Source organism: Phaenicophaeus curvirostris, chromosome 1, assembly GCF_032191515.1.
Source record: "Phaenicophaeus curvirostris isolate KB17595 chromosome 1, BPBGC_Pcur_1.0, whole genome shotgun sequence".
Taxonomy (NCBI): Eukaryota; Metazoa; Chordata; class Aves; order Cuculiformes; family Cuculidae; genus Phaenicophaeus; species Phaenicophaeus curvirostris.
In genome coordinates, this window is record NC_091392.1 from 203,533,356 (window position 1) to 203,558,653 (window position 25,298).

At 39.6% G+C, this 25,298-nt stretch overlaps 1 protein-coding gene across 2 annotated transcripts; it reads left to right on the top strand.

Moving 5' to 3' along the window:
• The first annotated feature begins 94 nt into the window (after positions 1-94).
• Positions 95-24,465, top strand: NPAT (nuclear protein, coactivator of histone transcription). Of its 2 annotated transcripts, none has more exons than XM_069883459.1 (18): positions 95-264; positions 2,252-2,370; positions 3,950-4,010; positions 5,489-5,561; positions 6,041-6,081; positions 7,107-7,337; positions 7,826-7,910; positions 9,155-9,287; positions 9,783-9,874; positions 9,963-10,050; positions 11,791-11,887; positions 12,394-12,525; positions 13,693-15,372; positions 18,056-18,171; positions 18,262-18,370; positions 19,535-19,592; positions 21,261-22,410; positions 23,121-24,465. In XM_069883459.1, exons 1-18 carry the CDS (start codon positions 228-230, stop codon positions 23,196-23,198), a joined length of 4,380 nt encoding a protein of 1,459 aa, XP_069739560.1. In that variant the 5' UTR covers positions 95-227; the 3' UTR covers positions 23,199-24,465. The 2 variants fall into 2 exon arrangements, with proteins under 2 accessions (XP_069739560.1, XP_069739561.1); XM_069883460.1 differs by having other exon boundaries at positions 7,829-7,910.
• The last annotated feature ends 833 nt before the right edge of the window (positions 24,466-25,298 follow it).

The window sequence follows — 25,298 nt, forward strand, 5'->3', positions numbered from 1 at the left end:
ATGCGCACGCGTGGAGAGGCCCCCCCCAGCCGCGCGCGGGCAGAACCCGGAAGCGGATGCGGCGGCCGCGGTTTCCGGCGGAAGGGGCGGGGCCGGGCGCGGCGCTGTCTGGCGGAGTTTCCGCGCCTTCCCCCTCGGTGCCGGGGCTCCCCGCGGCCCCGGCTCGCTGTGCGTCCTTCTGCCTCCTCCCTGCGCTCCCGTACGCCCCTCTACGCCCCCCGCGGGCCATGCTGCTGCCGTCCGACGTGGCCCGGCTGGTGCTGGGTGAGTGGGGCGGGGAGGGCGGCGGCGCCGTTGGAACCGCGGGCGCGACGGGGAGGGGAGAAGGGGTGGCGGCTCTGACCCCTGGGGCTGGAGAGGGGTCGTGGTGAGGCCCCCTTTTCTTCTTACAGGCCTCCTTTTTCTTCTTTATGGGCGCCTCTAAGTATTGAAAGGCCGCAATAAGGTCTCCTTGGAGTCTTCTCTAAATTGAGCAACCATAGCGCTCTCAGCGTGTGTTCATAGGGGAGGCCTGTGATCATTTTAGTGGTCCTCTGGACCCACTCCAACAGGTCCATGTCTTTCCTGTGCTGAGGAACACAGAGCTGGATACAGGACTTTAGGTGTGGTCTCAGCAGGGCAGAGTAGAGGGGAAGAATCCCCTCTCTCGACCTGCTGGCGGCGCTTCTTTTGCTGCAGCCCAGGTTAGCCTTCTGGGCTGCAAACGCATGTTGCCAGCTCCTGTCTAATTTCTCATCCAGTAGGGCCCTCAGGTCCTTCTCCGCAGGGCTGTTCTCAATGTCTTCATCCCCCAGACTGTATCAATACTGAGGGTTGTGCTGATGGATTCTGCTAGATAGTCCAGGTTACGCATTATGATTAAAATCATAGTGGTTATTCCAAAACTGCTTAACTTTTAAGTTTGGTTATACGTCTGAAATATGATCTGTTTTTTCAGCTATATTGTTGATCTGCAGAAAGATATTTCATGTAATCAAAGAACGCTTTGGGTTGGAAGGGACCTTAAAGATCATCCAGTTCCAACCCTGCTGCCACGGGCAGGGATATCTCCCACCAGTCCAGGCTGCCCAAGGCCTCATCCAACCTGGCCTTGAACACTTCCAGGGTTGGGGCAGCCACAGCTTCCCTGAGCAACCTGTTCCAGTGCCTCACCACCCTCAGCGTGAAGAGTATCTTCCTAATGTCTAATCAAAATCTTCCCCCTTCCAATTTAAAGCCATTACCCCTTGTCCTGTGACTCCATGCCCTTGTCAGAAGTCCCTCCCCATTTATCTTCGTGCAAACTTAAAGGCTGCATTTTTCTGTAGGCATTCCAGAACCGAGGTGCACCATTTTGAGGGTCCAAGGAAATAAATATGCTAATGTATATGTATCCTGCCTTGTCTAATTAGGCACATGTTTTATCCTTTCTTTAAAACATTGTACGTTCAGTTCTGCTACAAGCAAGAAAGGAGAGGTATTTTCTTTGTGGCTCTTTGTTCTCGAATCCTTTATTCAGATTGGTCTGTTTCTATCTTTTAATATTTAGAGTATTTGAAGATTAAAGCAGGCTTAAAAAATTTCATTAGAACAGAAACATATTTTCTGAGGAATGGAATTCAGGAAAAGTAAACTGTTTCAGTACATTTCCTGTTAAAGTTAAGTACTGAGGCTTGGTGTGCATAAGGACACAAGTTGCAGCTGGTCCATCTGTTTGAAATGAAAATTACAATCGGTGATGGTGGTAAAATTTTTCTGTTATTAGTATTTGTACTATGCCAATTTTTTCAAGAAGTCTTGCACAGGTTTTACCTGTTTTGTAACAGGAGAGTTGTTGTTACATAGAAATGCATTTTATTAACACTATATTGTAGAATTCCATTTCATTATCAAACTGGATTGTTCAGCCGTATGAGGGTTAGCTTGTCAGCCTCCTGAGCCAAGGACTTTTATTTTCTTGTTTGTACTAAAGATTAATCAGAAATTGTTCATATTGCCTCACTTCCAGTATTAAATAGCTTGTAAATACAGTGTAAAATCAATATTCTGTACTTCCTGGTTTTAACTGTTAAAGAAATACATTGCAAGATATATGTTTTCTCACAATAACTTCTTTTTCCTTGTCTAACATTCAAATCTTTTCCTGATCATTTCAACTCTGCCTGCAGCTGGTTATGTTAATTCTTTGATACTTATTGAGCCAAAGTAATAATAAGAATAAATAAGAATAATAAGAATAAAATAGCAACATTTTCCATCTGATTGGTTGCAGGGTATTTGCAACAGGAAAAGCTCCTAGCTACCTGCCGTGAATTTATTTTGGAAAGCTCAGATTTGAAAGAATATGCAGAGCATTGTACGGAGGATGGGTTTATTCCAGCCTGCTTGCTGGTGAGTTTGTATTTGCAAAGTAGAAAGCTAAATTGTCTTGCATCTATGGAAAAGGAAACTGCAGTTTCTTAGTGCAACAATTTCTTCTCAAATACTGCTTAAAATATCTAGCTAGATCGTTCCCTCTGGTTTTTGGTTGGGTTTTGGGTTTTTTTTTTGCATCCTGCTGTATTAGCAGCTGTTTGGTTTCTAGTATTTAATCTTACTAAGAAACATTTAAGTACAGAATATGCAAATTGATTTCAGCTTCTTACTCTTAGTCTGCTTTATAGCTTTGAAGTTGATTTATGGAAGGGTGTCGCATGGGTTTTGTTTTGTTTGTTTCAGAGTTGCTCTTGTAATTTATTCCTACCCTAGACACAGCAGCCAGTAATTTTCCATTTCTACTACGTATTAAATATTTAGGTAAGATACCTTAGTTTTATCTAAGGCCACCAAATTTTTTTGACAGAAACTGTGTTTCAGTTCAGCTTCTCCTTTGATCCGTATCATCTGTTTTGTCCCTCATGGGACTTGTGGGACTTGGAGTGTGCATAAATACAGTGTGTAGCTACATATGTAGATGTGTGCATATAGTTACAGGTTAGCTGGATACTTTGCATTTTTAACTTACACAAAATGGCATTTTTAATATAGTATGCAAGTTATATGTGCATCTTCTTCCTGTTTTCTGTTTCATTCTTCTAATATACCAATTATTTATATGTATGATCTGGAACTTTGTCCACGGTATTCAAAATTTGTGGAAATCTTCAAAAAGATCCAGGGCACCTATTCAAAACAGACCATTGAACTCTTTAGTTTACAAGCCCTTAGGCATCTGGACTTCGGGGGTAGGAATTGAGAACCAAGCTTTGGCCAGCAAAAATTAGAAAATACAAATGTAAATAGATTATCCAGATTCTTGAAGCTTTTCATTATCTTCCTTTTCACTGTAGAAACATTAGTCATTTTTCTCATAGAAAAGTGATTATGTGATAGTGTCTAAGAAAAAATTCGTGCTGCAGCTCAAAATACTTGCAGTAAAGGGCTGTATTTATCATGTCTCGTGGAGTTCCCAGTAGTAAACAAGATAAGAAGGCACAACAAGTGATAGTGTTAACCTTAATTATCTTTGTTTCACCTAAAATAATACAACAAGCAAATATAATATGAACGTTAATTCTGTGTGACTGTAAAGAATTCTACTTGAGACAGAAGTTCTCGTCACATTTTCATCTTTATGTTGTGTTCCAGAATGATACATGCTCGTTGCTCCATTAAAGCTGTTCTCATCTTACTTTTGTGGTTTTATTCCATAATAACAAAGGAGAGTGGAGGTCATATAGCTCTAACTGCTATACTAGTGTCGTGCAATGGGAACAAGTACTTCGAATTTTGCTTGTAATGACATTTTGTTCCAGAGATTGTTTTGTACCTACCTAGTTTGAGAGAACTCAGCACCAGCAGTGTACAGTACAGTTCCTTGTGTTGAGGGTCAGCATGGTGTAGTCTTCTAAAGAACTGCTTGAATATAAATATAATGTGATACAGCAGGTGAGGTATGAGTTATTAGTGAAGCTTCTGATTCTTTTTCCAGTCCCTGTGTGGAAAAAACTTGACAACAATTCTTAACGAATACGTAGTCATGAAAACAAAAGGTAAGCCTTCAGAATGAGATTTTATTTTTTTCTTGCTTATCTATTATGAACTCCTTGAGGAAGTGGTACTGTCTCTGCTGCTATATGGACTTGGAGTAATCCTTCTAGCCTTGAAGTTGAAGTTTCCATACGATGCAGACAATGGCCACTTAGATCAGCTTCTTGTGAGCAAAATTAATTGAGTATCTTGGTTTGGATTTGCTGTCACGTATTTTCACTTCAGATTTAAGCAGAACTTCTAATGTAATAAAGCACAAAGAATATAGTGTGGAAAAAACATATGTTTATGCTTGTGAAATTATAGTGTTCATTATTTATACTATAAATAGGAGGCGGAGATGCTGATCTCTCTCTGGTGACCTGCAACAGGACACGAGGAAATGGAATGGAGCTGCATCAGGGGTAGTTCAGATTAGGCATTAGGAAATGGCTTTTCACTGAGAGGGTACGTGGTCACTAGAACAGGCTCCCCAGGGAGGCAGTCACTGCACCAAGCCTATCAAGGAGTGTCTGAACAACACTTCTAGTCATATGGTTTAGTTTTAGGTAGCCCTGCAAGGAGCAGGGAGTTGGACTTTTATTATCCTTATGAATACCTTTTAACTTGAGATGTTCTGTGATTCCATAAAGTAACCAGGAATAGTCCTGTGGTGTGAAATGTTTCTTGTCTTGTTTTTAAAATTAATAAAAATCATTTCAGAATAACCTAATATTTTGTATGAATATTAGAGATAGAGACAGAGCATTTTCTGTTTTTAAAAGCAGTTACTGAGCTTCTGAACGTTGCCAAGTCTTAGAATAATTTTCTGATGTGTGTTGTATGATCAGATTTTAGTGGTGCTTTGTTCTAAGACTTGCAGTTTAGTACAAATCTTGCTTGGAACATTTCTGAATGATTTTTTTTCCTTTCACATAGGTTTCATAGAAATAGTAACTAAGACGCAAACATACTTTCTTCAAAATTCTTTGTGCATGGCACCTTGAAAAACTTCATAAATTGATTTGTTTGCATCTTTCCATCTATACTTTAGTGGTCTGTGCTTCAAAAATACTAAGCATTTTCACCTGTTTGGGTGAACATCTTGAAGTAAGCCATTACTTTTAAAGGCCTGTCCACCAGATTACAATTTCCAAAAGCACACACGGAATATGGATACCATTTCCAGAACTGAATTAGGTTAGGTTAGCATGTGTTTGCCCAGAGTCAACGCCATGTGCAGATTCTGTTGAGAATCATCATAAACATCTTTGCCTACATTTCATTTATGATATTTATGATATCTGTGTGTTCATGTAAATCAAAGTTCTTAAATACAGAGTTAGGGCTGTCTAATTAAGAGAATATTAAGAAGGCAACTAGACACCTAAAGTTAAATGGTGTTTGAAACACCCCATAGTAATTATTTTGCTTGTGACTTTACTTTTTCTCAATATGTGTCTGTTTTAGGCATCTAAAATGTTCTTGTGGTTTATTTTAGAAACAACAAATGAAGTTCCAGCAATGATGTCATCTCTGTGGAAAAAGTTAGACTATACGCTTTCTCAGATCAGGTAACATAGTTTTGAAATCAAGAAAGTAAACTTTCACCCTTAAGGGTGAGTCCCTATGTTGATCAATTCCTGTTAACATTGAGAATCATTTTGCTCCCTGTTGCCTCTAGAGGTAGTGAAAAAGGTAGATATGTGAGAATCCATAGTTGAATAGACACTTCAACATTTTAAGGCAGCACTAGCAGATAAGGAGGGCATCGTCGTATGTAGCCTTCTCTAATAAAACAGTATACTATGAGTCATTGAGAATCCAGTACCATTGCAGTTACTTGATCAAAAATGTAACAGTAAGCTTAATTTGAAGGATCTGTGACCATCGTTTGAAAGCATAGAAAGAAAAACCAGTTGATTGACGCTTCCTGAAGTAATGTGTGGTTGGGGTCAGACTGGTATTAACCATGTGATATATCCCATCGCACTGTGTAGGTGAGTGTTTCCATTGTGCTCCTTTTATTTATGTCACCTGCTTTATTTTTTAGGAGCATGCAGAATTCCACAGGATTTTCTGCTAACCAGAGGAGTAAGTAACTGAGCCAGTTCATGGGATCTGGTTTTGCAAAAAACGGGGGAATGCTGCAGCAATCAATAACACATCCTTACTCTTAAAATCTTGTCAGATCTCTTCTGCAGTGGTTTTTTTTCAGCATGTCTGTTGTCTTCAGTATAGTCTGTGGATTACTGTAATGATCAAGAAAGGAAAATAAGAAAAGCTGAGCTTTTTCCAGGGGGCTTAAATTCTCTGCATAGCATTTTCTTCTCTGGTGAAAACTTTTTAGAAGTGTACATAGTTAAAATATTTAAAAAATACTGCTTCAGTCCTGAAGTTGTTGACTTAAATTTGCGATTCATAGAGGAGCCAAAAACTTAACCAGTCTAATCATGATGCAGTTTCATTTCTGTACAAGGGAAATATAAAAAATATTACAACCTTGAAACAGTTTTTTAGGCCTGCATGCAAACATATAAGCAAAATATGAAAAGATACTTGTTCAGTCTACATTCGTGTCTTTCATTATGAAAACTGCTGAACGAACTCTCAAAAATGAAGAATTATGTTATTTTAAAGTATTTTTTTCTCCCTATAGTACTTCTACTGAGTAACCTGTGAGAGAAGAGAATGCAAAATATAGGTAGTCATTGTTCTTGGATCTGAGATTCACTGGGTTGGGTGGTGTTCTGTTGTTTAAATTAGTCAGATTTAGTCTGGTAAATAAATGTGAACTTCTGTTGGTTTAGCTGTTTCAGTTAAGGTCAATTATATGAGTGGTATATTATGTAATGAAATATCATTTTGGCATGAATCTTTCCTGTAAGCAGGGATACAAGCGTGGTTCCAGTGTCTGCATAAGTTGGCTGTGCTGCTTGAATTATTTTGATTCAAACCTGTAAGACAGAAGAAAAAGATGAATGTTGCTTACTCTCTGAGTTTCATGAGTAGTCGTTAAAGCACGAAAAGGCGTGTCCTTAATTAGGTCTTGGAACATCAGCAAGCTTCTTTTAAAAGTACTTCGTCATACATCTTCATCTCGTCTTTATTATTTCCAGCACGTACACGAAGTGGAATTGTAGAAATGAAAAGACAGAGAATGCTTCAGCAATCAGCTCCTGCAAACTCGGGGTTGTTGTCAGTAGCCCATCAGTCAGGGCCACAGAATTCCTCTTCTGTTGTATCTGCACAAGTTATTCACAGGCCAGTGATAAATCAAAGCGTGTCACAGCCAAGACTGAATACGTTGTTTGTGCACCAGTCACAGACCCAAGAAAACAAGAGCAGCAGTAAGTTACGCACTTCTTTTAAACCTTTTTTTCTGTGAAAAATCTATAGATATAGAGAAAAGTTTTCTAAAACCAGGGTTGGTCATCTTCCACCAAAAATTTTCAGAAAATTCATGGTTTCTTCCCTTAACTCTGCAAACTGCTTCAGGTGATTAAAATAGAAGGAATGCCCAAAAGAGAGAAGGCTCTTGAATATTTGTTTGCTAATGTGAGTTCAGAGATCAGAAGTGCATTAGTCTGTTGTTATTCTATCCTCACCCAAAACTCTTCTTTTAGCAGACAGGAATGATCCACATTGAGTGGATGTTTTTCTCAGGATATATTTAAAAGGAATTATTCTCATTTTTGTGACAATACCGAATATTTTATGTAAATTCACAGGAACCAATTGGAACATAAGTAATGTGAAGGTTTCTGTAGTGTTTTAACCCTGTCACTGGAAAAGGTACTGGCATTGTGATCTCTGTTTGGTTTTTTTCTTTATAAAGCAGGAGATTTCATACACATTCAAGTACCAGCACCACAAGAACGAAAGCTTCATTCAAACTTATTGTCTCCAGGAAGACGGAAAAGGTAAACATGGGAGGGTAGTAGCGTTGTTTTAAAGATCATTTAGAGGTTATGTGGTGTTCTAACCTCCAGTGTAAATTTTCTTAGATGGTGAAGTTTTTCATGTTTAAGACTCACTGAGAGTAGCCAGTGTGTGGTGTTCAGGAAGGAAAGTGAAAGAACTTACATTTGACTGATAGCAGGCTACTTGTGCTTCTTTATTGCACGTAGCCAGTCTTTAGATTATTCCAGTATTAGACATAAGTAAATAATCTTGGAGCCTGAGAGTTAGTATTCCTTCCAAAGTATCCTTATCAATTATGAAAATTCTCTGTATTTGTATAAATGTGCATTTTGCCTGTTTTTAACTTAGAAAAAATATTGGCTTCAGTGAATTTTGTCAGTGAAAATTTTCATATTTGCATTAAAGGCACTGTGAAAAATTTTATTATGCTAGTTTTGCATTTCTTTGATTCCAGTGTCCTTTTGGTTTTAATGAATTGACTGATCTCTTTGTATTCTATTTGTTGTCTTTATCTCTGACTAAATTGCAGTCAGTTGTTTCGCTTATTGTTTTTCCAAATTCTTAGTAATTTATACCTTTTCCAAGTCCTCTATTTGTGTATAATTTTTTTTGTATATTAGTGATTTTAGTGCTACTGGTTATTGGTGGCTTCAGAAGAGCCTACACTGTGGTTTCATATAAAATCATTACATTTCCTATTCATCATCTAAATTCTTGAACAACCCAACATATGTTTTCTTTTTGGGAAGAGCTACTCCTTGAGAGATCTTTATTTTCAGTGGTGATGCCCAAATCTTTTTCTTGTTAATTAGAACCTGTACCACCAGTTACGGTAACCTGTGCTGGAGGGGTGGAAAATACTGAGTAATAGGCCCGGAATTCAGTTTGTCATTGTGCTGCTTACCCACAGCCATTATATTTGTTTGTAACTTCTGTGTAGTCAAACACAATATATATATACCCCACATAATTAAACAGGTATTGGCTTTTGTTGTATTTCCAGTAAAGACATCATTTTCTGTTGATTATCATAGAATTGTTCGGGTCGGAAGGGATCTCAAAGGTCATCTAGTTCCAACCCCCTCCTACCATGGGCAGGGACACATCCCACTAGATCAGGCTGCCCAAGGATTAGTTCTTTCATGTGTAAAGAAGGAAGAGAAACATTTGATTTACTGACCATTAGGTGTATTGTTTGCTGTGTTTTCACAAAATCTGTCATAAATTTCCTGGTACGTTTCAGTGAATCTCAGAAGAGGAAAAGCGTTGCAACATCTGTACCTCCTTCAGCAACTAGAAGTTCTCAAGACCCTGATGAATTAATAATAGAAAAAGAAAGTGAGCCACTTGAAGAATTCATAGATGGTAACTTCCCAGTGAGTATATACTTGTGGAGGGTGTTTACATTTAACAAACAAATTCATACTAAGGAGGACTAGTCTTTTACATGTTGTTTGTCTTGGATATTATAGAAATTAACTTTAGAAGATAAATGTGTTTTGTGTTTGAACTAGTTCTTCTGTTTACTAAACTGGTGAGCATGGCATGGCTATGTAGAGTTAATTCTTTGACTTATTTGCTTTGCTAAAATACCTGTAAGCTGTCAGAATAAAGTAGTTCTTTAGAGAATGGAAACCAAAGAGCAGAATAAACCTTGCTGTACTTTAGAAGAGTTAGAAGTGCAGGAATGTTTTGTCATGATTTTTCATTGCGATGTTATGCAGATGCAGGTTGGTTGTCTCTCTGTTACAAAGAGTGTTCTCTGTGTTGAAATGATTTTTATTTTTTTATCAGTAAGTTGTCAGTTCATGCTTCTTTTCTAGTGATGATAAAAATAGAAACCCGACCACTTTAAAACTGTTGTTTTTCAGCAACTGGTTATTGAAAATGCCAGAGAAAAAATCTTGAGCAACAAATCTCTTCAGGAGAAGCTTGCTGAGAATATTAACAAAATCCTGGGCAGGTAATGAAAGGAACTTCTAAACTTCACACGTATTCTTAATTTGATTTAGTTTTGAGTTCTGAACTCACCTCTGATTGATGTATTCCAGTGATGGCAACGTAGCTCAGGCTCCTAAACAGACAGACAGTGGTCCCACGGAACAGGAGACTTCAATTGATGAAATCCTTGGGCTTCAGGTAGGTGTGGATTGCCCCATTTACCTTTTTTGAAGACTGGGTACGTGAAAATGATCAGTTGTGGGAACTAGGCTGAATCTCTTTGTGCTGTCTGATATCTGAGGTTGCTCTCTTCTTTCATTTTACCAGTTAGGCGTAGCTGTACTGTAATGCAATCAAATGGATTGCTTCTACCTAGGGGCAGTTTCACAGCTTCTTTTGTATTGACTTTAACTCTTACCTTGTTGTATGGTAGTGGGCTGGTTTGAGAGGCTGACCTAACAGGATACTAGTATTTTACTCAGTTGAATTTTGGACCAGTTTAGCACCCTGGATTCATGCCCAATGCCCTGTAGAAGGCAACGTAAGCATGCAGTAAGGTCAGAATCCAAGGGAGTAGGGCCTCTTCTGGCAGTGGTTAGCTGTTAGTGTTATCGCTAGACTGAGAGCTAAGTACCCTGTCTCACAGTCACCAGCTACCTTCTTGCACTGCATCTTTGGTACCAGTAATTGGGTACCAGCTCCTGACTGGGGGTCTGATCAATAGCATTGTAAAGAAAAAATGGAATTTAAAATACCTTATGGTCTCCAAACATGTTTGATCTGATATGATTTTCTGATTTGCTGTATCATAAACCTGCATTGTCTGGGATAGCAAGAGAAATTGTCTCTGGAGCCTAAACAAGGATGCTCTTTGTTCAAATTTAATATTACTTTGCTTTTAGAGGAAATGTACATTCTGCTTCTGCAAACTAAACTTCTAGAGTTCTCCCTTCATTGTCCTGCAGTCCTCGAGCTGGCAATCAGAGTCAGAAAGGGATCTTAAAGAGAGTATTATAATTTTCGCAGCCCTTGTGAAAAGAGCAGGAAAGTAGAGGCAGTTTCCTTTTTACAAAGTAGAGGTTTCTTTTAAAAGCTATTCTGGCATTTCATGATTTTTAGGTCAATTTTTGTCAAAATATGGAGCTGAAAAGCTGTATTCTCTTTTTCTGAGCATAACAAAAATGAAAGCAGCATCCTGATGTAAAGTAGCTGAGGAAAAAATAATCAAGCATATCATATGGGATATCCACACTTACCACAACCATATTGAAAGTTGTAGAGTGCTTAGGGGATCTCCTTGAAGTCAGGAGAGACTTCGTGTGTGAGCGCTTGAATATGTACTCAGTGCCCAGCTTTTTCTTCCTGGGCTGCTATCAAATAAGTCAGCTTGAAACAGGAACACGAGAGCAGTGTCCTATTTAGCTGTGCCTTCCAACTGCTTTTCACAGAAGAGTAGTTGGGAGTTATATCATGGAATATGTAATGGGTAAATTAAATAAAACTTCCTGTTGCTTAGAATTGTCTTCTAGATATAATCAAAACCAAGAAACTTGGATTAATTTGGGGATTTTTTTATCAGTAGTGGGCTAGTGCAGGCTTGTAGCATTTGTACCATCAGCATATGCTTCCAGAGAGGCCCATGGTTTAGCCCTTTTCAAACAGTGCAGGTCATTATATGGAGAGCACTCCAAAGTGCATGTTGCAGGGTGTAATGTCTGACAAAGATGTTTGGGTTGTAGGAGATGTTATTTCTTAAAATCCAATCACTAAGATTTTAACACATTAAACTTGTGACAGAAATCTTTCCAGCATTAGTCCTTATGTTGATGTGCAGAAGTAATAAAACTAAAAATCATCTGAAAAGAAAACAATTCTTGTCTTTCTTTTAAGATATGAAAGTAGCCATCTAACAGTTCTGTGTACTTTGTCGTTTCTCAGGGTGAAATTCATATGTCAGAAGAGGCTATACAGGACATTCTAGAACAGACAGAGTCGGATCCAGCTTTTCAGGCGCTCTTTGACTTGTTTGATTATGGTAGGCTCTATTATTCTCAGTTGTACCGTTGCCATAAGGCATCACAAATTGAGTTTTCCTAAGAATTGCTTGAAGAAGCAGAGGTAATCCAGCTGGCCTCTTATGCAAGAGAAAGGGAGGGACTGTATGGTATGTGTTTCTCAATTCAGAAGTTTTCATATACATTTACAGATACCTTCAAAGTACAGCATTTTCTTGTGGCTGAAATTCTGGTTTTGTGCTGGATCAGTGATTGTTTGTTGCTGTTAATTTTAGACTTTTCTGGTCTAAAGGATGATAGTTCATACTTAGTTTTCTATGCTGTTGCAAAATTTTTGTCTGCTCAGGAATATCCTCATATAAAAGATAAGGATGTTTTTATGCTCTTTCTGGATTAGTAATGAATACAGAGAAATAGTTGGCATGTCTTGAATTTGTAATCTCCATGCTTTATCTAAAATGTTATAATGACATTTGTGTGTAAAATGGCATGTTTAATCATTCTTCATCCTTTATTTTGAAAATAGGAAAGAGCAAGGTCAACAAGAACTTACCTGCTGGTATTTCTGGCCAGAGTGGAGTAGAAAATGCAATCCTGGTGGATGAGGATAACCTGGAAACACTTGAAAGTTCTTTAGGAACAGAAGAAACTAGTAGATGTAGGTGGTTAGGTTTTTTTCTTTAAGATCTCTATGAGTCTGTTTGCTTTTCATTATGAAAATATTTTCAGACAACTTGTTCATTTCAAAATCTTTGTTTTGAATAGTAATATCCAGTGTGACATTTACATTGCATGAATATTCAGATATGCCTATTCTGTAAGAAAGTTTCAGTCTATTAAATTTAACAGTAGTCCATCAGTGTACTTACAAGTCGTACTTGATAAGTTCCTAAATGAAACCAGGAAATCACAGGATGTTCAGGCTCATAAGGGACCTCTGGAGGTCGCCTAGTCCAACCCTCCTGCTAAAGCAGGTTCACCTACAGCAAGTTGCTCAGGAACATGTCCATCTCTAGAGAAGGAGGTTCCATGACCTCTCTGGGCAGCCTGTTCCAGTGCTTTGTCACCCTCACAGTAAAGAAGCTTTTCCTCATGTTGATCCTGTGTTCCAATTTGTGCCCTTTGTTCCTTATCCTGTTGTTGGGCACTTTTGAGAAGAGTCTGGTCCCATCCTCCTGATACCTGCCCCTTAGATATTTATAAGCATTGATAAATCCTCTCTCAGCCTTGTCTTGTCCAGGCTGAACAGACTTCACTCAGCCTTTCCTCATAAAGAGAGGTACTACAGTCCCCTGCTTATATCTTCAAATATTCATTTTCTCATTCAAAACTGAGATACCTGGCAATATTCATTGTGGAACACACAAAGATAATATTTTTACATTTAACCGTATTAACCTTTTTTCACTATTCTGTAATGGTTAATTAATACACAGAGTCTTACTTTTGGACAAAAGGGGCAGTTAGTCTGTCTGCCCTGTTCTTAGCATCAGTAGCAGACACTTAATGAAAGCAGACCCAAGAGGTCTTTATCCTGAGAGATTTTTTTTGTGCTACTGGAAATCTGATTTAGTGATTTGAGCCATTGCTTATGATGTATACACTTATTATTTGTGTACAAACTGATTTAATAGATTGCCTAATGTGTATAACTGTATGTTTCACATGCTTTCCACTAAGCTTGAAAGTAAGAATGAGTAGCATTATTCCTATTTAGTTTTCATGTGAAACAGTTGTCCATTTAACTGATAAGTTGTTTTTAAAAGGCTGTAAAAGGATCATCTGTTCTAATAGTTACAGAACTATTTTTTTCTCTGTTTTACAGGTGATAATTCTAGGGAATCGCTCTCCTGTAAAGGTTTTCAGTTAGGAGAAGCATCGTGTGCCTTGAAGACCAGCGTTGGTGATGATGATGTGACTAAGAAAAATACAAACCACGAGCAGCTGCATGGAAACTGTAGACCAAGGAAGCAGACTGAAGTACTTAAAACTGTTACTTCTGAACATATTGGAGAGCTTGAAATCGCTTTTGACTCTGTGCCTGGTTTGACTGAACTGAACAAGAGACAGAGTTCTGATGGCGAATGTAATGAGCAGTGTGGAGAGTCTTATGATAAAAGAGAGTCACCCATGTTGGTCTCTGACAGTGAAAGAGCTATGGAAATTGAAAAAGGCCCACTGAGTCATAGTGCTGAAAGTAGTCCTAATTTAGAATACGCTCACTCTGATCGTCCACAGGTTTCTCTGATTTCTTTGGCAGAAGGTACTACAGCCAGTGAAAACAAAACACATTCTGGAAGTAAATGTCACTTATCACCAGACACGTCACTGTCTGAAAAAACACTTGCTAAAAGCCCTCCTGATGGGAGCCCTGGCCACAGCGCGCTGCTGAGAAAAAACAATTCATCCGTTTCTAGCCCATCAGCAGATACAGGAAAGGAACAGGCTTTAACAAATGATACCGCTGCCTTACCTGATGTTTTACAGGAGAACTCTAGCCACCACTCTGACCATCAGGACCAGAGTATGCAGTTGGACTGTGCTGCAAGGTCTGCAGTGAAGATTTCCAATCTTGACAAAACAGAGTTGCAGCTTGAAGTGGTGGATACTTCTAACAAACCTTATTCAAATGATCAGCAAACACTTGATAAGCCTTGTAAGAAAGATGCTAACCTTCCTTCAGGACTGTCAAACTCAGAGGGAACACAATTGGAAATGCAAGAACCTTCATCTTCTACAAAAGTAGATGCTGATAATATCTATTTCTCTTCTGGTGATGTGGCATGTACAGAAATTTCTGTAGTATCCACTGAAAACCATCTTACTACATCTGAAATATGCGATTCTCCTCTCCCAGAAACTGCATCCTCTACAAATGAGTCAGGTACTGAGGCCAAAAGTGTAAGCGGTGTATCTTCTAGTAGTCAACCAATGGATGTGGATCCTTCTAATATAATGTCCCTCAAGATCATCATTAGTGACGATCCATTTATTTCATCAGACACGGAGTTAAATAATGCTGTTTCCAGCATCACAGGAGACAATTTGCCGACTATAATATTGTCTTCTCCAGCCAAATCTCCAAGCAAAAGCATGGGCCTGTCCAAATGTCTAAGTTCAGAAGACACAGAAAAAAATGTGGATTCAGCTTTGGCAGAGCAGAATCTTCTTGTGTTTAGACCTAAGGATCCTGTGGTCATGTCAGTTAACTCTCAGAATGAAGATGGCTCTGTTTTTTCAGTTGCAGATAAAACTAACCTTTCCAAGGAAGGGGGGTTTATACAGTTGATGCCGACAACAAGCACAGCTTTTGGGAATTCAAACAACCTTTATATAGCCACCTGTGTGTCTGATCCAGCTGTAACGCCATCAAATGTGGTTGTATTGCCCAGCAATTCTATGCCTCTTGCTGCTCAAGCTCCAGCTGTACAACAGTTACGGACTCCTCTTAGGTCCAGCAGTTCATTTGCAGCAAACCAGGCCGTGTCCCCAAATTTTTCACAAGGTAACCTCATTATTAGAAAAATGACTGTTTATATAGCATTTTTATTCTTTTTTTCTTGTAAGGGCATTAAAAGTACACAGAGCTTTTAAACACTGCTCTATCTGCCCATTGGAACTAGCCAGGAGTTCTGTATTCTTTGACCATATTAGTTGGTACTAAAAATGAAATGAAAATTATGAAGAGTCATTGAGCAGGCTGCTTTGAAAAAAACCAACCCAGCTTCATATTTCAGAAGCTTAAAATTTAGCAGCGATAAATTTAGGAAGCACGTTTTGGTGTATACTAGAAAAGATTGTTGCTTCAGCTAAATAAAACTGATGGTTTTCTTAAGATTCTTGGTATAAATAGAACGCTGTATGTTGTACCTGCATATAGTTTAGAGAACTGGCTGGATGTAGATGCTCCTCCCAAAACTGCTTTCTTGATTTGTTTTGTTTCATTTTTCCAAAGACCTAGTCTGCACCAGAAGTACTTTTAGACAAATATAAAGGTCTGTCATTATATCTTTCCATAATACAAAATCTCTCCTGGTGCAGACATTTTTATTAAGATAGTGATGAGAATTCTGAGCACTTTTTAAAATGTTAAACCTAACTATAAATTGATTATAAGCAACACATTGAGATTTCTTTTCAAAATTAAAAATGGTTCGCAGTTAGCCGTGAATTTTGGTGTGTAGTTGTTTTGTTGTGGTTAGAGGTCAGGGCAACAGGATTTTAGCATGCTGGCCTTTCCTGTCTTTGTGATTTCTTTATGCGGCTATTGGCTTCAGGCTTTTTCACAGGGAGTGAAATAGAAATTTGCCCAGTTTTCTGCATTTTATATTTTTCCTGGTGGTGCTCATGTAACTGAAGAACTGCGTGGAATCAATATTTCTTTCACTTCTTTAATTTTTCTTCGAATTTTCAATTAATGTGGGAGAATAGTTTCCTTTCTTTTATAATGACACTATATCTGGCAGTAGGACACACTTACAACCGATTATTTAGCCTAAGTATTGGTACTGTTGGAACAGGTCCAGAGGAGGGCCATGAAGATGATCAAAGGGCTGGAGCACCTCTGCTGTGAGGATGGGCTGAGAGAGATGGGGGTGTTCAGCCTGGAGAAGAGAAGGCTCTTTGGAGACCTTATTAGTGGCCTTCTAATTCCTGAAGGGGGCTACAAGAAAGCTGGGGAGGGACTGTTTACAAAGGCTTGTAAACTAGGACTGGGGGGAATGGCTATAAACTGGAGAGGGGCAGATTTACGCTAGACATAAGGAAATTCTTCACGATGTGCTTGGTGAGGCACTGGAAGAGGTTGCCCAGGAAAGTTGTGGCTGCCCCATCCCTGGAGGTGCTCAAGGCCAGGTTGGATGGGGCCTTGAGCAGCCTGGTCTGGTGGGAGGTGTCCCCACCCATAGTTGCAGGCTTGGAACTCGATATTTAAGATCCTTTCCAACCCAAACCATTCTATGAATCTTTGATAACTTATTTAAAACTACTGTTGTAATGGTGATTTCAGTAATTAGGTGGGAAACTTTGGCCTAAATAGTCCATATTGGTTCCATTGTGCCTTTTTTTAAACTTCAACAGCTGATCTCAAACCCACTAATAACTGAAGTCTTTATGTACCTCATTTAACGCTTCTTACCAGCCAGGAATATATGTTAGATATCTATATACTTAGCCGTTCTCAACTTCTCTTGTTCTCAAAAGGGGAAGGTGGAGTGGGTGCACTGAAAGGAAAAAAAATTCCACTAACAACTTTTGAGCATGGTGATTGTTGGGAATAGGCTGTAAACAGTAGTTTATTTTTGCTCGGCAGTCACATGAGCTGTGTAATGCTTTTTCTGGTTTCAATAAATTAATTTGAAGTTCAAGCCTTAACATGGGTATGCTATCCTTACTTCAAGATTAACTAGCATCTTAGAGTTGATTGGTTGGAAAAGATCTTTGAGACCATTGAATCCAACCATACCTGTCCACTAGTAAATGATATCCCTGAGCACTTCATCTACCCATCTTTTAAGTACCTCCCGGGATGGTGATTCAACCACCTCCCTGGGCAGCCTGTGACAGTGCCTGAAACCCTTTCTGTGAAGGATTTTTTCCTGATGTCCAATCTGAACCTTCCCTGGCACCAGTTGAGGCCATTTCCTCTCATCCTGTCAGCTGTCTCTTGGGAGAAGAGACCAGCACCCACCTTGCTACAACCTCCTTTCTGGTAATTGTAGACCATGATAAGGTTTCCCCTCAGCCTTCGTTTTTAAGTCCAAGCTAAACAACCCCAGTTCCCTCAGCTGCTCCTCATAAGACTTGATCTCCAGCTCCTTCACCAGCTTCATTGCCCTTCCTTGGACGTACTCCAGTGTCTCAGTGTCCTTGTAATGAGAGGCCCAAAATTGAGCACAGGATTTGAGATGTGATGAGTGCCGATTACAAGGGCACAATGGCTGAGAGTTGTGAACCACTTCTTAAAAGGGAAGACAAATCGGATTATTTACTTAAGTCTAAACTAAAATAAGAGCTACTTACCCAGTTCCTAGCAGTGAGATATGGTAAGAACCATAAAGTATTTTTAAAAATACAGAGCTTTTGCCACAGGTTTGACCATGCATCATTTTAAGAAATCCTATCTTGAAGCTTTACTTTTTTCTGAAGTCTTTTTGTTTCTGTGTAATTGCAACCCTGATATTTTTTAGGTTCTGCTATTATAATTGCATCTCCAGTGCAACCTGTTTTGCAAGGAATGGTGGGAATGATACCCCTCTCAGTAGTAGGACAAAATGGAAATACTTTCTCAGCACCTACCCGCCAGGTAATGCATCACAAATATTTCAAAATAAAAGCTGAAGGGATAAGGAGTCTTTTTTGGTAAATTGTAATGGAATGTTACGATTCTTTCAAGGTTTTACATATGCCTGTGGCTAATCCAGCGTGCAACAGAAGTGTCCCGAAACTTCCCATTCCTCCCAAATCACAAAAGATTCCTGGAGCAAGAACCAAAACTAATACAGGTACTCACCTTGCATTTCTGAGAAAGAAAGTGGGGATTCTATAGATGTGTTGGTTCTTACCGATGGTTCCATAAATTCCAGTGCTCCTCTGCCAGGAAACTGCTGGGATGGCTTTGAGAGAGGCCTGTAACCTGTAATTGGTAACTATTTCCTTGATTTATAAAGAAGACTCCCAGCATATTAAATAATGCCAGATTTGGGATCAAGCTTATTTTTGAAATTTAAATTTTCAGTTAAAAAAAGTACCTTTCTTTATATTTCTAGTTATTTTTCATCTCATTGGTTGTAAGCACAGTTTACTGCTGCCATCAATATGAAGCCACACAGAAATACAAAGAATACAGAAGTTATTAGGAGAATCAACATTTCCACTCATTTATGAAGGAAAATATTTAATGGAAGTGTTGCACATTTATTTTAAAAATGCACTGTTTTATCTTTCCTATTTCAAGAATACATTTCTATTAATTATTTAATTGTAGCCTTGCTTTAGTGAATTGAAACAAGATTGGAGTTACATTCATTTCTCAGTATTTGGAATGGTTAAAGAAAAATAATGGACAGTACAGTATGAACAGAGTTATAAGGACAACTTGTACGTTAGCCTATCTTAGCCTTTTTTCAAGAAGAGTAGGCTTACACATAAAAATGAAAACAGAAGGATGCTGCAAAACAAGAAGAAAGCTAGGGTGGTGTAGGTAGTCTGCATTCTGGTTTGCCGATGGATAACTGAGAGCTCACTGTGGTTATTTTCCTTCTACTTGTAAATCCCTGCTGTCCATTTGTAAGTCCAGCTTGAGGAGTTTTATTTTGCCAGGGCCATGTATTGTCTAAATGTAAACAGCAAGGAAACTTCTTTTTTATGGTTCCTTGGTGACCTTTGCTGAGCTGGTAATCCATACATTTGAAAACTATGAAAAAAGTTGCGGAGTTTTGTTGCTGGGTTTTTCTGTATTCCTTCTCTCTCACGTGAAATGTCACAGAATCACAGCATCGTTTAGGTTAGAAAAGGTCCTTCGGATTGAGAACAACCATTAACCTAACGCTGCCAAGTCCATTGCTAAACCATGTCCCTAAGTGCCACGTTTATAGATGTCATTGGACTAACTGTGAGGTGATTGACTTGGAATGCTGTAGTTATTAATGCGTTATCTTTTGTTCCAGGAAAACTGATAGCAAGCGTAGCTGAGCCTCTGAACCATACAAATTCTCGAACGCAAAGGTCAGTAGTGCTGGGTATTCAAGCTTGCTTTCTTTTTCCTGCTGTGAATTTCTCTGTACTGTACTGACTAGGAGGAGAACAGGTTTTTTAGCAATCACATAAGCATTATCTCTTTCTGTTTTCTTCCCTTGCTGTATGCTAGGATTATCCATGCAGATGTGTGTCAGTACTAGTGCAGCGACGTATGAATGACAAGCCTGTGCTAGAATTCTGCTGTTACTGTTCCTCTGTTAATTTTATATGGCTTTGTGTTTATTTTCATGCATCTCAGTCACCGAATAAAAATTGTTTGAATGGAATCCCAGGGTAGCAAAAATTACGTTTACTGGAAGATTTTAATGACTAATTCCTTTTTAAAAAATATACTGTTGAATATAATTTAATTGCTAATCAGGATAAGCACTAGTGTTCTGTTGGGCGTGTGAGAGAGAAGAAGGCAAGGCGTCAGTAATAACTCCTCTTTATCATTAATGGCCTTAAGGATCAAAAGGATGTTGAAATGAGCAAGAGTGTAGAAAGAGATATGTTCTCTTGAAATGTTAAAGGTGAAACATTCTTTTATTATGAAAATTAAATGTACTTTAAAAAAACACATGCCTGATCTAGTGGGAAGTGTTCCTGCCCATGGCAGGGAGGTTGGAATTAGATGAGCTTTAAGATCCCTTCCAGCTCAAACCATTCTGATTCAGAACTTGGTTAAAATGTTAGAAAAGTGGAAGAAAACAGGAACAATAAAGTTGACTTATTGAAGAAAAAAAAAACCCCAAAAAACCCAATAAAATAACCCCAACGTATACCAAGGCTTACGAGGTACATGCATGCAAAAAGTAGTGATTTTTAAATAGCCACAGGAGCAAGATTTGGAATAATATAATTTTGATGATTCAGCTTTCTGTTAGTTTTAATCAATCTCAGGTGTGTTTTGCATTGAGAAGAGCAGAATGTTCCCCATAGAGAGATGTAATTTCTCACTTCTACTCTCTGCTGTCTGTCTCGTCTCAAACTGCTACTGTTTGTACCTTCTTTACCATCTCTGAGATACCACGGTTACCCTTCCAGAGCCACAACCAGTATTCTGGAATGGACTGTCCTGTCATGAATGTACTTAGTTTCCTTTAGAACTCAAGTAAACTGCCAGCATCCACAAATATCCCAGGGTTTAAAAGCTACCAGGCTTAACTACATGCAGTGTCCGAACCTGGTTTAGTTTTGAACCTGACTCCAGTTGTACTTGATGTCCCTAGTTTTTCCGCTGGAATTTACAACAAATAGTTTCCTTCTTGTTGGCTTTTTTTTCCCCAGAGCTGTGTTGCATTTCCCCTCCGTCATAGAATTACTAGGTTGGAAAAGACTTTTGAGATCATCAAACCAAACCATACCTGTCCTCTACTAAATCATCTCTCTTTCAAGGCTGAAGAGCTCAGTCTGCCTAATTGTTCTTTGTACAGACTTTATTTCATATCTTTTTGTCATCTTTTTTGGCCTTCTCTGAGCTTTCTGCCATTATCATCTGTTACTCTTGGTCTTTGCGTGCCACTAAAATACTTCAGAGAATGGAGAGAGCTTTAAATGGGTATGTGGAGAGATGGGTGCGGTCTTGAGGCAGCTGAAATGACCTTGTATAGTAAGAACAAGGATGTTGCTTAAGTATTTTCATCTTATTTTCAGGACTGGAAATTCAGACAGGCTTATCACTGCAGAACTAGGAAGGAAAGTAGAGGAGAACTTATTGCTGGCACCAGGAGAGAGCACGAGCTCAAATTCAAGACCAAGTGAAAGTCATAGGAGAGTGCTTTGCTTTGATAACATCCTACCCACTTCAGGAGGAAACACTCAAATTCAGACTACTAAGAGTTTATGCCAAAAAGAAAGAAACGAAAATACTTTATTTGCTGTTGACTCAGCATCATCCTCTGCTAAGGCGCAGTTGGCAAAGAGAGAGAAAGATAAAACGTTGCCTCGAATTCTGTGTAAGCCAGAGGTTTGTAGCAACAGAAGCACATCTGCAAAGGAGCCGCAGCCTGAGCGGAAGGCGGCGACTGTAGCACTTCCTTTAGATCCGTTCCACAAGACGACAGCAAATAAAGAAAATGAATTACGAAGAGATACTGATGAAAAACAGAAGAACCAGGACACTGCTAAACTCTCAAACGGCCAGCAAAGTGTTAGCTTATGGAATGAGAAGACGGTTCCTTCTGTGCAAGAACTCAGCAAAAAACAAGGGTCACTGTCAAATGGGACTAGCAAATCTTCTGCGTCGGTTTCTTTGTCTTCAAAGGAGCCAAAGCGAGAACCAGGTAAAGTTACCAACCAAAGCCTTTGCCTGTCAAGTCCATTCACTAAACAATGTGTGGAAATGCTGCAAGACATTCAGTGGCATAGTCCGACCAGTAAAACAGTTGAAAACGGAGAACTGCCGGTACCCCGTACGCCATCTGGAGTTGGGGACAGGCACACAGATGATACTACAGATAGCGTACGGACGCCGACCTGTCGTCGCTTCAGTGAGGACAGCACAACCCCTAGAATAATGGTACCCCCTGCTACGCCAGACTTGCCTGCCTGCAGCCCAGCGAGTGAAACGGGGAGCGAAAACAGCGTCAGTATGGCTGCTCACACGCTGATGATACTGTCCCGGGCAGCTATTGCAAGGACTAGCACTGCAACTCCCCTGAAGGACAATACTCAACAGTTCAGGTCTTTACGGAGCACGGTAAAGAAAAGGAAACTAGAGGACTTGAACGAGAGCAGTTCTCGTTCGGCAAATAGAAAAGAGCTTCAAAGCTCTCCAACACCATCAAAAAAGAAGAAAATAAAGGCAAGTACAGGCATTTCTCTTTTAATTTAAATGATATCTGTTAGACATCTATGTAGATATTATTTATAATGGGATGGTTCAAAGCCCTGGTCCGGATCACTGACTTCCTATTTATATTTTTCAGTGTTACCAACTCTTGAGCTTACTCTGAACCAACAGGTTTTTTAAGATTAGTGTAGCCTTCAGATAGACACCAGTAACTCCTGCTGACTCTGCACATACTTATGAAAATCAAATTATTTCTCTTAAATCATGAGTGAGTTTCTAAATCTAACTTCAGACTAAGTTTCTAGGCGGAATGTAGGAATTAGGCCAAACTCAAACTAGACCTTACTAGAATTCAAGCTGTTTATAGAATCATAGAACCATGGAATGGCTTAGATTGGAAGGGACCTTAAAGATCATCCAGTTCCACCCCTTAATTGTGCTGTGTATGGGACAAGAGCTGCAAGGCAGTTCCTGTCAGGAGCCTGGGTGGGCGGCCGGTGCTGGAGCAGAGAACTCTGCTACCCCTCTCGCACAACCTCGCTGTTTGTACCCCAGGGGTACGTGGGAGCGTACATGCATTTCTGTGTCTGACTTCTGAGCAAACATTGTGCTGTGACATCTACAAGGTATATGGAAGGATGAGGAAAAAAGAAATGCTCAGAGATGCTGCAGTATCCCAGGTTTTTAGTATTTAACTCAACTGTTCTTTTCCTTTCTTACAGAAAAAGAAGCTACCAAATTCTTTTCCAGCAGGAATGGATGTGGACAAGTTCTTGTTGTCCTTGCATTATGATGAATGAAAACAGTGGTTGAACTGTGACTGTCTAAAGCCAGGTGGTGTTGTGCTGAGGGTTTGCATGGGAAGAGAAGTCAATTTTAAGGGGGGAGTTGCACTTTCAGTGCACTGCAGTTTCACTTTATAGCAAAATCATGCTTTCTGAAGCAGGTTGCTAATTGTAAATATCATTGCGTTGGTATATGTTTATTTTTGAAAAAGCACTTGCGTAATTATAGAGCCATTTAATTTGCAAACTTGTACATTTGTATAAATGTAATCTAAGAAGAGTTGTATGTTTTCCTGTTCCACCACGTTGTCTGTGTTCTGCTGCGTTCTCTACTTACCCAGCCAAACCCCTTAGCCAGTTTATGAGAAGGTTGTGAATTTGAAGGCAGCGTTTGTAGTTCACTGTTTTTTGATGCGGGCAGCTTGCTTGGCCACTTCCCACTGTCTTGTTGAAGCTGAAAGGGACCCAGTCTTGAGAGGTCACTGACTTGTACTAACACTCCCTTCTCTCCTAACTGTCCACCTCATGTCGTAAGGCTTTGAATGAGTTAACAAAAATACTTGTAACTAAAGGTAAGGCCCATAAAACCTCCAAAGTTATTTCTCATCTAGCGAAGCTTTTCCCGACCAGTGACTTGATAAGAACTCATATTTGGAGAGGCCTCGTCTCTTTACAGTATTTGCTGTGTAGGATGGTGTCTAAATGCAAAAGCTGTTCTCAAGCAACACGCCTTGGTGCAGTTTAATCCCTATATTCATATGCCCGTGTGAGTATTGAAGCTGTAACAACAGCCAGGTAAGGATTTTGGCATATTCTATTGCAAAAGTAAATTCTTTTAACAGCTGTTTGGACAGGGACAGCGTTTGGTGGTGTCACTTATGCCTTTAGCCTGACATGGAAAAAAAATTGCACCCAACCTTTCCCTTTAGCACAGAATTTGTTATAGCTGCTACACAAACTCCTTCAGAACAGGCCCAGGACAAGCTCAGCCTATGTTTTAGTCATCATTGGCGTGGGTGAAAGTTGCCACACTAAGCCTTGCTCCAGCACCACAGAATTCTCTCGACTGGTATTTCTGCCTTTGTTCTCAAATTGTTGAGGTCTTAAAAAATGCAAGTTTTCTTGTAAGAGATCTGTACAGCAACAGGGCAATGTTTCAGATAGAATACAAGGATTCCTAAGGAACCAATATTATGCAGTAGATGTTTATATTAAACCCATCTGATAACTAAATACTGCAGAGCATTTACAGCTTGAATAAATATTTTTGTTTTAATAAGAAGTTCTGTGTCTTGCTTAATATTTTCTAAGTCCCCTGAGCAACTTTGCAGATGTTGTACAGAGAAGTCAGGCTAGTCAGTCATTTTTTAGTATCGAACACGAAGTTCTAATGGTAGCAATTGTCAGAGTGGTGAAACCAGTTGTCTTTTTACTACATGGTGGCATTTTATGCTTCACAGTATTCTGAGTTCATATGTGGCAATAGATCTGCTGTTTAGAACCGTAGAATGGTTTCGGTTGGAAGGGACTTTTAAAGATCATCTGGTTTCAACCCCCCTGCCATGGGCAGGGACACCTCCCACCAGACACCAGGCTCCTTGGGGCTCATCCAACCTGCCCTTAAGCACCTCCTGTCCTCGTATGGGAGGTGCTCCAGCCCTCTGGATCATCTTTGTAGCCCTCCTCTGGACCCGTTCCAACAGTTCCATATCCTTCATAAGTTGAGGATTCCAGAACTGGACACAGTACTCCAGATGACGTCTCACAAGAGAGGAATAGAGGGGCAGAATCACCTCCCTCACCCTGCTGGCCACGCTTCTTTTGATGCAGCCCAGGCTACGGTTGGCCATAAGAAAGTAGCTGTTCTAAATCCCAACTGAGAAACTTCAGTGGTTGATGTTCATTCCTTGTGAAAAGGGTGAGGTGGGAATAGGCTTTCGTAGTGGAGGGGAAAAGCCCATTTTTGCCCTCTGCTAAGAACACCTGCCTAAGAAACTGCATGAACTTCTCACTGAAATCTTGAAAAAGATTGAGTGCAAGAAAGTGTTTTCCTTTCTCCCCCTGCTTGCAATGTGAACACTTAATTCCGTGTTCCTGAAAACTCTGCTGTGAACT